This window comes from Pollachius pollachius (assembly GCF_949987615.1).
Source record: "Pollachius pollachius genome assembly, chromosome: 13".
Taxonomy (NCBI): Eukaryota; Metazoa; Chordata; class Actinopteri; order Gadiformes; family Gadidae; genus Pollachius; species Pollachius pollachius.
In genome coordinates, this window is record NC_136946.1 from 16,267,633 (window position 1) to 16,279,683 (window position 12,051).

Below are 12,051 nucleotides of genomic sequence, written 5' to 3' on the forward strand. Positions count from 1 at the left end.
CGTCATTACATGATTTACCAAACAATTAAAATAAAATGTTTGATTCTCATTGGTTTACGTTCTTGCTGTTAAACACATTTTCTTGGTTAACTCTAGTCATGTGATGATAAATTTAGGCTTTATTCAGATTCATTGTCCCTTGGTAAAACATGCAAAACCCTTCAAGACGGGGCACTATCAGTACATTGAGTGCTATGGCAATGCAGCGCTGCTCTTCATACGACAGCCCCCTGGCTAGTTCTGTGTGTATAGCGATGTCACTCTTTCTCCTTGATCTTGTGGACCAGGGTCTCTCCCAATGATTCCAACACTTCACGCTTGTAGTCCTCAAAGTCTCCGTCGATCTGGTTGACGGCGCTGTCCTCCACCACCCACAGCTGGCACTGGGTCTCAGTGATGAGCCTGGCGTCGTGGCTCACGATGATCACGGCTGGACACGAAGACAATGATTTTAATCCAAGGGTCTGATAGAAGGCTGTATCGATTCTCTAGCTACAATGTTAAAAGTTAGCTGGATTATAGGACAGTTACAAGAAATGCTTCTGATTTGTAGCTCTGCAATGTAGTGTTTGTTAAAAAAACTTCAGTGAGCGAACAGTATTAAACAAGAATCAAAATATTGAATACATATTTTACGGGCTGAATGAATGATCCTACCTCCTTTGTACTCGTTGATGGCCTCTGACAAAGCATCGATGGACTCAATGTCTAGATTGTTAGTGGGTTCATCCTAATAAGAAAATAAAAGGAAGTTAAATCACCAACCATTAAGCCCTCAGTACATACACATACAGTCCAGAGGTCCAACGTACCAAAATGAGAACATCAGGCTGGCGACACGAGAGCTCTGCAAACACGACTCTGGCCTTCTGACCACCTGAAGGGGGAACGCATTGTGAATTATAGACAACACTGATGCAAATGTGTGAAGTTGGTCCTAGATTTATCCATCACTGAAAAGGCAGGACCTGAGAGTTTGGAGATCTGGATGGTGTGTGCGTGGCTCTCCAGGCCGAAGCGCCCCAGGCACTTCCTGCTGTCCTGATAGGGGAGGTTGAAGTTCCTCATCAGGTACTCCGTGGCGGCCTCGTCCATGTTCAACTGGTCGGCGTACTGCTGGTTGAAGAAGCCCACTTTCTGTGCAGAGTAGAAAAGGTTTTAGTGTGGAAGAGGTTGTCTCCTCATGAATCCATGGATATTGAACTTGGGTTAGAACTATTTACGACCAGCATAGGCAGGGTTCGATAAGGGGTGCCCGATTGCCCAGGGCCAGTATAAAGTCACGACTCGGGACAGTCTAACTTCCAAATCAGTATCCCCAAGTGGAAATGGTCCAGTGTTTGTTATTTGGTACAAGCACAAGGCTGATTCCAGATCTGAAGTATGGAATGAATCGCACAATCCACAGTCCTGATGGGGGAAGCACTGTTTACTGTTATGGCTGGCCAAAAAGATGCGATACCAGGTCAGGTTACAGCGCTAGAGCGACTTATTGTGGGTTTGCTCTCTGCTTTAGATAGCCTTTTGTTTATTTGATTAACGTTAATGTATATGCATGTATTCACTGGTGGGTGTAACGTAAATATCTGATGATTGGTGCATTTGATGGATGGTGGATTTAATTAAAATAAATGAAATGCAGGGTGGTCATTCCATTTATTTTAATATAATGGCTATTTATTGAAAACTAAGGTTTGAAATGTGCAGATCTTTCCTCATTTGTTTTTACAAAAATTGTCTCACCAGTCGATGATTCTTCCTCATTTCACCTTTGCCCTGAAAGAGAAATAAGTTCAGTCAATTGCAAATCAATACAGTTAACAAGTTTAAAGTATTGTGGAAATGTTTCACACTTACTGGATTTAATCGTCCAGTGAGGAGCAACAACAGGGTACTCTTTCCAACGCCGTTGGGCCCAACAATGCAAACTGAAAGAGCAGATTAACGTTTTAATGAAGTAGTAGCGAACCCATTTCAGATCAGCCACAGCAAGATTACAGCATGTACTTACTTCTCGACTCCATGTCAATTCCAAATTCTACGTTCTTGAACAGTGGCTTCTGGCCGTCGTAGCCAAAATCAACGCCTGTGTTGGCAAAAAATAAAAGTAGTTGGTCACCATTTCAGCCATTCTCAACAATCATTTGCCCATTCAACAATTTATGGCATACAATTTATGGACTTAATGTATATGTTGAATTCTGTCTCCCCTCCCCATCTGGGGAGGACTGAACCGGTAAGAGTTGCAACGTGGGTGATTGGTGTGATCCAATAGAACACTTACATGCAAATCCATCATAAGACACATTCTAAAAGCCTTTAATCCTGAGGCTGAGGTGTGAGCCAGACCAAAACTGCTTCACAGAAGCTGATCTATCACTGTGTGTTTTGGGTGCCTGTCTGGAAGTGGAGCGACACACGGGGACGTTGCTTACTGTGCAGTCCCAGGATGGGCGGTGAAAGAGAGGGTGGGTTGGGGAATGTGAACTTGACTGTGTACTCCTTGGGTCTCTTCAGCAGCTCTGTGCTCTCCTTGCTCTCTTCCTCGACGCCGCCCTTCTTTTTGCCCTTGGCCTGTTTCCTGGTCAAAGCTTCTTTGGTCTGCTTCTCCTGGGGCCCGAAAGAAAACCCTTTTTCAATGACTTGTTGCTGAACTGAACCATTTCATAATTTCTGTTTTTGCGCTTAACCCCCAAAACAAGCTTCCTAAAACGGTTTGAATGAAAGAAAACGTTTCGACATCAGCTAGTGCAGTGTTGCCGTTGCTTTTACATATAATTTTTCTGGTCTGAATTGTGATGATCAAAGATTGGTATAGAAGAGTAACTTTAACCCTCATGTACCTATAGTAACCTCATTCACAAAGCCAGCAGCGTTATGTGTGATGGATCCGTAGTATGTAGAACACACAGGTTGGGGCCCGGACCATGAGCAAGGAGGGGAGCCCAGAAGGAAGGCTGGTCATTGGGTGTGAGTGAGCGAGACTTACGGCCTGCTTGGTGGACTTTCCACCCGCCTTTAGGTCCTTGAGCTTCTTCTCCTGCTTGTCATACTGCTTCTGGAGCTCTTTCTGTTTCTGCACGTACATCTTTTTGAAGGTCACTTAAAAGACGGTCGGAAAAATAGGCCCCAACTGAATGAGATGGGGGTGCAACCATTTGGCGACATCGTGTTGAATTCAAGATACGGAGAGATTCTGGAGCCATTTGAAACTTAAAGTTATAGATGGGGACTTACAGTAGTTGCCCCGGTAGTAGAAGAGCTTCTGGTAGTCCAGGTGGATGATGTCTGTACACACATCATCCAGGAAACTCTGGTCGTGGGAAACTATAAGAAGAGTCTTCTTCCAGCCTTGTAGGTAGCTTTAAATAGAAAAACAAAAATGTAAATACTACAAACACCAAGGCAAGACTATTAAATATAAACAGGACTGCTTAAAGTAGGGTCGGTTTTGAAAAGAGGTAGGTAGTCCGACAGGTGACCCATCTCATCATTTCATTCAGGCAAAATTAAATGATTGGCCAGGCTTATTGAAGTCCTGCAACAGCCACAGATCAGATCTGTTGTTTTTATTTAGAGTATTTGATTTAATTATTGATTGCTGTCAAGATGTAAAAATAAGATTATGACAAAATGCATCTTAAATAAATTGCATACCCTAGCTCTAATTAAAAGCAGGTTATAATGGCAATCTTAAGAGTGTAGTGGCGTACTTGTTGAGCCAGATGACGGCGTTCAGATCCAGGTGGTTGGTGGGCTCATCCAGCATGAGCAGAGTGGGCTCCATAAACAAGGCCCTGAAACGGATCAATACACCACATCACTGCTGAGACAAGGGCCGGCAAACCATTTCTCTGTGTGCAAAAACCCCCACACCTACCTAGCAAGGGACACCCTCATTCTCCAGCCCCCGGAGAACTTCTTGGTGGGCCGGTTCTGCATCTCGGGGGTGAAGGACAGACCAGCCAGGATCCTGCGGGCTCTGGCCTCGGCCGCCGCCGCTCCGATGGCCCGCAGCTCTTCGTAGACCTAGAGGTGACCCAGAGTCAGTACATGTGAAGGGAACGTAAAGGCTGCACCACTGGGCTAGACCGTAAAATCAATCACTGTTTGTCTCTTCCCCTTCTTTGGATACATTTTTCCATCATCATAATTTAATGCTAAATTGCAGAACTAACCAAATGTAACCAAGTTTTATATATATATATATATATATATATATATATATAAGGTTAACCACACAATCGTAACTCTACTAGTACTCCCTCTAAGGTCTGGATTCATTCGTTTAAAAAGAGCATGAGAAATGTCATCCCTGGCAACGTAATACACAAACCAATCCACAAGACATGTCATTCATCGTGTGACTGAATAATAAGCGGGGGGGGGACCCCTGGTGTGACTCCAGGGGTCCCTGGGGACCCACCTTGTCCAGCCGCTCGGTGACGCTGTCCTCCCCTTTCTCCAGCAGGGCCTGCAGCATGCGCTCCTCCTCCAGCAGCTTCAGGCGGCGCGTGTCCGCCTTCAGCACCGCCTGCACCGCCGGCGTGTCGTCCGCCACCACCTCTGCAGCGACACACAGGGCGGAGCTTTAAGGGAAGGGGGCCGACCAGAGGCAGGGTGGCGGTGTGGCGGAGGAGAGGAGCCAGCTTTAAGCGTTGGCGGGTTGGCTCACCTTGTTCACACAGCAAACAGTCGATGTTGGGGGGAATGCTCAACGCTCGGTTGGCGATGTGTTTCAGCAACGTGGTCTTTCCTTTTCTGTTGAAAGAAGGGGAGAGGGAGAGAGAGAACAACACTCAAGATCAAGTTATTCGTCACCGATGAACAGACGGATGTTCAAAGTCCCCGGATGAGAACATTTACCCATTTGGTCCAACCAAGCCATATCTCCGTCCTGCGACGATCAGGAGGTCAGCGTTGACAAACAGCTCTTTTCCATGAGCAGATATGCTGAACCTCTCCAGCTGAGAAGGATCAATAATAACATGATTTACGTCATTTTCCCTTTGTAAAACCGCAACCAACGCATTCTACATATACAGTGTAAGGAGAGTTACCTTGATATCTGAGGCGTTCTCCAGCATGGCCTGTCTTGATGACATCTCGGCCTGTGACACTGAGAAGTCTCCCTCTATGGCGCTTTTAGCCCGCACGCTAGCCACCTGCCGCTCATACTCCATCTGAAATCAACCAGGAGGATATGTAGCAAGAGGAAAATAATCCACTTTGAGTGATTCCTTTACATTTTGTATTTGTCCTGCAACAAGAGAATACATCATTCAGTGAAACACCTCAAGATCTAAAAGGAGAACAAATCATAAGGGAATGGAATTTTTAATTTCTCAAAGTCAAAAGCATACTTCAGCCGCCTTATGCTATAGCCGAACTTCTGGGGGCAGTCGGCACAGAGCCTGGGAACCAAGTCAACAAGGGGAGGACACTCAACCGAGGAAAGCTCATTTGCCCTAAAGGATGAGGCATTAAAGTGGCCAGTCTACAATATGTTGATTTGAAATATTTATAGACCCTTAAAGGTTTAGTTCTGCTGGAGGAGTTTGTGTAGGCTAATTCGACACATATAGATTCCGGCCTCCAGCTACACTTCAACCATGAAACAAAAGAAAGTGGAACCCCCTTTTCACCCAGATTTGATCTGGTCTGCTTCAGACTTCAGATATTAATCTTGAGTCTGATTTGTGAGACTAACTTCCAAGTAAATTCTGATGATTATTGGCACACTGGTCAAACTCCTGTTGAGATCTTTTGACACCTTAAGCCATAAACAAACTCTTACCATCTTCTTTTTCTTCTTCTTCTCCTTCTTACTGAGATTAGCAAATGGGTCGTCTTCATCTTTCTTCGACTGCTCGGCTATAACGTCTTCAGCACACTTCAGATAGAAAAATATATATAATTAGTTGTCATGGTCAAAGCAGGAACCAAAAACATTTATATTTTTTATGAAAAACCAATCCTACCTTCATCATGTCATCTCCGTCACTATCGTCGTTGTCGTCATCCTCCTCCTCATCACTACTACGCTTCCACTCAACGTGCTTTTCCTTCTTCGGCGCGTCTTTCTTGCCTTTCTTTTGCTTCTCCTCTTCTTTCTCCACGGGCTAAAGAAAACACCACATAACCCGTCTTGTAGTAGTACTCACACTAAAAACACAATGAAAATCTGTTGGGATGGGACATGTTCAATCATAACTTTCATTTGCATCAAATTCAGATTATAAACTGTATTACCTTGTATGGATTACTTCTAGGGATGCATGGATATCTATTTCGATTTCTATATCTCTATATATTAAGATTTAAGCTTTTCAGAAACTGATAGTACAACATCACGGTGTCTGGCACGTTTTAAATAATACTCTGATCGCTCATACAAAATGACAGTACTACAAAAGTTTTATTTTGACAGTATCAAAAAGTCCTCGTAACTAGGCTTGGGCGTCAGGAATGTCAGGAAGGTATAATACATCCATTTGTATTATACCTTCCTGACATTTCTCGGGATATATGGCGGTATTTATGAAAGAATAAAAAGTCTTGCTCAGTTCAAATACTTGTGGCCTACAGAATAATAAATAGATGATAATAATAAATAATAGAACAAAGGTGCCCTTCTTCCATAGATTCCGCCCAAATCTCAACGGGTAGGCCCTACAAGTGCACTTATTTTTGCAGTCAGTGATAGATTCCACCAATGTACACATAAGGAAAGTAAGTTTAGCCTGTATTATATACTGTCTATATGCATTACGCCCACACGTTCAATTTCTTTTTACTTAAGTAGAGCTAGCGGGATAGAATTCTGAACATCATTGTACAACATGAGACATATCTTGGTTATGGCATTATAGTTAGGCTATTGTTTAGTGCAGAGCACTTTGTATTGGCCCATGTGTAGAAATATTGACCAAACGATGGCTCTATAGAGGGGTGCTGCTGCCCGACTTTCTCCTGGGCAGAAATACACCGCTAGACAAAGACCGGTGTTCGAATCTTTAATTAATAATTTAATAATAATAATAATTTAATTAATAATCCCTGCTCCAGATCACACGCAGCGTCAATGGCTGAAGTATATAAAAAAAAACAAGAAGGAAAGACATCGTATATTCAACAAACTAAAGATGTGTGATTGTTTTGATACACAACCACAGCAGCAGTATACTGCTATAAATGCCACTTTCAGTTCAGGTGTCGGGACATTCCGGGATTCATCATCATTCGGCATTATTGAAAAACTTGGGGGAACACCGCCGACCTGGGCCAGCCATTCAGGGTTGGTGAACAAACCTGTTTCAGTCTCAACAACAATGCAATGGCAAAGACTTTATTTTGGACTACTTAGTTATATATCCTGCTTCAAAAGGTTGCCAAAATACATAAATAGAAATATGTTATATATTTGAAGTTGAATATAACCAAACTGCCACTCTTACCTTGGGCTGTTTAGCTTCAGGCTGCTTAGCTTCTACCTTCTTAGCTTCTACCTTCTTATTTTTCGGCACAGGTTTCTCATCTTCATCCTTTTTTTCTTCTTCATCATCATCTTCGGATACATCCTATAATTTCATGTAGACAAGGACGGTGTGAGCAGCAGGTCAGATACAGTTAAATTCCAAATCAGGGTAGTATCATCCAAATTAAATGAATGTCACTTGATAATTAAAGAAGACATATTATACCACAACGTCAGTCTACCAGCCTACCCAATGGACTGAAGTAAACATTGCTCATCTATCCAACACAGATCTAGGTGGACATGCACACTAGTGATGTCATATGGGGAAGATTTTCGAAACGGCTTGTAAGGCTAATCTAACTCACACCTGGTGGTATAATATGTCTCCTTTAAGAACCACTTTCATACAGAAGAAAAAAACATACAAATTAAAATACATAAATAACGACGTGGCTGTGAGACAAAATGTTAGTTTGAAAACATCAGAGACATTTTAATGTTAAAACAGAGGTTTTAGTGTTAAAACAGAGGTTTAAGTGTTTAAACAGAAGGTTTATTGTGATCACGGATTCCAGAAGGGCTCTGAAACATGCTGCAGTTAACATGGCCACATACAATGGCATGCCAATGTAACAACAGATAGCATGCTCGTGCACTATGTGTGTGAGCTCCATTCTTTGACATTATCGTTAACCGGGGTACAGCTTACCCCCCCCCCCCCCCCCCCCCCCCAATCTTCGTTCCCTAATTCTATTGCTTCTGTTCCGGAGAAGCAAATATGTATTTTATGTCATAAAGTTTGTGTTACTGTTTCTCTTTGTACTGCATTTAGTCGAAAGCCATTCATGAGCTAGCGCCACCTACAGTATCATCATGCTGGTGTTAATCTTCCACAGCCGAACACAAGTGTCATGTCAGTATCTTCCAAGTGTTTCTCCAATGATAATCCAGCAATTAAGGGGGATGCATACTATAGGGGGAACCTATAGTATATATGTTTCAAATAAAACAAATGGCATTTGGGGCTCCGAATTCAAATTTTGCAAGTAACCCAGCAGTGATGCTGGGCTACTGCTGGATGCATGGAGGAGAAACACAGGGTAGAAAGGAAAGAAGAGGATTATTATGATGAGGATGATGTGTCCAAGAAAACGACAGCACACGGAGAGAACGTATCCCATCACCCACCTTAACCTTCTTGGACTTAAGTTTATCTCTTTTCTTTCCTTTAGAAACCACCTCAACCTCCTGTATCCAAAGTGCACATACATACATACACACACACACACACAGAAAGAGGCCGGGTGTTCTTTTGAGACACAGATTCGTTGTAGTGCCTTCAGAGGTCAAGGTAGGAGGGAGGATATCTTCTGTAGCCATTTGGCCTAGATAATCAACAATGATGAAACACATACACGCAACCTTTTGCAGTGTTGATTGGGCTGCGGCCCGACAGATTACAGACTCTGCCGTATTACAAACATCGGAGTATTGCAAATACCGGATAAAGAAAACCCTACAACCGTTAATAGGAAACACACACCGTACCAAAAAACAAAGAAGATACGTTCAGCACTCCAACAAAGAACAAATCGTTAAATAAAGTGGTATTTTTAAGTTCACTGAACAAGCAATGGAGAATGACATATTTGTCAAAGATCTTCACAGTTATAAGAAGTTGAATTGTAGCAGAATAGTTAATTCCCAAACTAAGATGCATTATCAAAAATTATGTATTGGATTAAAATATTGCTATTTGATAAATATTGCCCAGCTCAAAAAATAAACAACATTTTCAAAGTATGCCTTTGCATAAGTTAAAAGATCACCTTGGCTGACGGCGTGTCCTCAGACTCCAGGTCCTCTCCGCCTTCCTCGTCACTCCCACCCTGGCTGAGGGCAGCAAAGATGTTCCCCCCCTGCAAGCCAAGTACAAGCTTCTAAGTTACTTTGGGAGGAAAGAGATGCAACTATAAACATCACAACGGTAACAAATTGCAACACACCTTATTTTTTCTGCCTCCTTTCTTACTTGGGACAACAGCTGTTAGGGGAAACAACAACAATCGTTGCTAGTTAGCACTGGTAAAGAAACTCATTTAAGAATGTGACATAGATTGTCCTAATGATACTTAGAGAAATCCCACAGTCAAACAGACCTGGTTCATCTTCATCGTCCTCGTCACTCGGCTGCACTGACAGCTTCTTCAGCCGCTGCATGATCTGCTCGTCATCGTCATCATCGTCGGCGTCACCGGCTCGCCCTTTCCGGCGGTCTTTCTTCTTTTTCTGAGGTTCAAACAAGGCAGGTCAATTCTCTTGTATTTATATTGCTCTTAATCACAGTTACAATCTCATTCCTACAGAGAAATTTAGTTGATACAAATAAAGTCACATTGGAAGGAATTTCAAAACACTTGGCTTACACTTAACACTTAAGTGAGTGTCTACAATATAGAACTCTGGCCATTTGAGGGTAGAAAACATGACATTATAGTGCAATTCTGGCGAAAATTTAACCCCGGGTCCTTGTTTTGGCATGAAAACCCATCAAATAAGCCAGCCAGATACCTTTTTCATTGAAAATCGAGTATTAGAGTTTGCCCGGCGCAATGTTTGGCGTCCATGTTATTGGCTTGGGGCATAGAGTTTCGCTTCCAAATCTGCATTTTTGAACCACTAATATTGCTAAAAAATAACACCAAACCTCTGCAGTAGCATGACTAGGGTCCCTACACATAAAACGAAGCACAAAGAACTTAGTTTGCAAACCTGGAGTTTATTTAAAAAGACAGTTTAACTATGTTAAACTGTCTTTTTAAACCCTCGTAATTACACTTTAAGGGTCTCAGCGGAAGTATTGCTTGGGTTAAGCGTCTCAGTCTCCCAGTGGTCGGGGGACAATCGCCAGAGCAGTACCTGCTTCCCCTGCGTCTCCTTCACAGCCGGCTCCTCTGCTTCCACTTTGCCGTCTGTGGCGAGGTCCTCAAAGAACTGGACGAAGCACATTCAAATAGAGAGAGATGACACACAGGTCAACAGGCAAAAACTCATGAGTAAATATACATTGAATGAACAATTTCAAGTTTGAACTCACACTCTTTTTCCCCTTTTTGTCCTTCTTCCCTTTCTTCACAGTTTTCTCTGGGGCTAAAAGACCAAAAGCAAGCGTAGGCTTCACGTTAGAGGTTGGCGATGGAGGCACAGATGACACAATAGCAACTAGGGGTGAAAAAAATAATCGACTCTTCGATGCATCACGATTCTGTATAGAACGATTCCGTCTCGATTTAGATAAGTTAATAATCTAAATAAATATATATATATTTTTTATTTTTATTATTATTATTTTTTATTAAATTTGTTCGCCTCCTGCAACATTCTGTTCGACAGAGAGGGATAATTTGAGTAGTTTTAAATTTATTTAATTTATCTTCAATGGCCAATCTGATTTGTCTGGACACGATTGCGATTCAGCCTACGCATAGCATGCACGCAAACTCAAAGCCAGACACAAGAACGACGAACAAGTTCTTATTCTTATAATTCACTAAGAGCAGCTTTTTCTTTGATGACATAGAAAAGAAGGATTAGAAAGAAAAAACTAAAATCTGTTTATTTTTTACCTACTTCCATAATGTGTTGTAATGCAAGCTGCATTGATTATTGCATTGTTCATAGAAAGTCATATTTGTGACAAAAGCCTTTCCTAATAAAATATTAGATAAGGTAATTAGTCTGTTGATTTCTTTAATGATAATCACAAAAGTAGGAAGTGATTAGCAAACTCTGAGTAGTAAATTTAGATGTATATATATTTTTGAAAATCCCGCATGGAAATGTACATTAAAAAAAAAACTTCGAGATGCATCAATAATCGTTTTAGAATCGAATCGTTGACCTCTGAATCGTAATCGAATCGTGAGGTGCCAAGGGATTCCCACCCCTAATAGCAACCACCCACAACCAGATCAGTCCAAACACTAAGCGTTACAAACCACATAGACAACTATTAAGGTCATGTTCGACCTTAAGACTAAACGGACTAGGTCGAATGAAGGAAACGTGTTGCTGGAGTAATTTCACTGAAGTCAGCTCCAGATTGAACTGTCATACACAATGAACACAATGCTGTTGCATCAGCTCCTTCTGAATAGACAAACGCCTATGTTAGCAGAGATGGCTATATAGGTCAGCTTATTAATATACATCGTTTTAATCTTCCTCAGTGAAAACTGTCGGAATGGCTCTTTTTATAATTAAGTCTCATCTAGGACCTCATATAGGAAGACACTTGCTAGCGATTAGCATACGTTCAAAAACTGAAACATGTTAGCATTGTAGGAGTCAAGCTAGACGTGGCATTTTAATAAAGTTGTAATCTCGCTTGCCTGCCACGGATGGGACCTCTTCCCCTTCCCACATCGGCTCTTCTTTCGATTTTTTGGGCATGGTGGTGTCTTTGGGAGGCCAGTATGTGTGTTTCAGACCGTTGCAGCAGGCAGCTCAGTAGCCTCACATGGATGTCATGCGGCCTGGTCCCCTGGCTGTTTGACGCAGCCAGCTGCGGC

General features: G+C 42.2%; 1 protein-coding gene across 2 annotated transcripts; it reads right to left on the reverse strand.

Annotated features, from left to right (window-relative positions):
* Nucleotides 1–244: 244 nt before the first annotated feature.
* abcf1 (ATP-binding cassette, sub-family F (GCN20), member 1) lies at nt 245–12,017 on the reverse strand. 2 transcript variants are annotated; one of them, XM_079749625.1, is made up of 26 exons: nt 11,872–12,017; nt 10,578–10,630; nt 10,400–10,474; nt 9,640–9,769; nt 9,487–9,524; nt 9,310–9,399; nt 8,669–8,728; nt 7,458–7,580; nt 5,982–6,122; nt 5,798–5,893; nt 5,061–5,183; nt 4,867–4,967; nt 4,676–4,761; nt 4,427–4,566; nt 3,881–4,029; nt 3,714–3,797; nt 3,238–3,362; nt 2,990–3,102; nt 2,436–2,610; nt 2,012–2,086; nt 1,858–1,928; nt 1,744–1,776; nt 969–1,137; nt 813–877; nt 658–730; nt 245–430 (listed from the first exon to the last, which is right to left on the reverse strand). In XM_079749625.1, the coding sequence occupies exons 1-26, from the start codon at nt 11,930–11,932 to the stop codon at nt 258–260; spliced, it is 2,622 nt and encodes an 873-aa protein (XP_079605751.1). In that variant the 5' UTR covers nt 11,933–12,017; the 3' UTR covers nt 245–257. The 2 variants fall into 2 exon arrangements, with proteins under 2 accessions (XP_079605751.1, XP_079605752.1); XM_079749626.1 differs by lacking the exon at nt 8,669–8,728.
* Nucleotides 12,018–12,051: the final 34 nt, after the last annotated feature.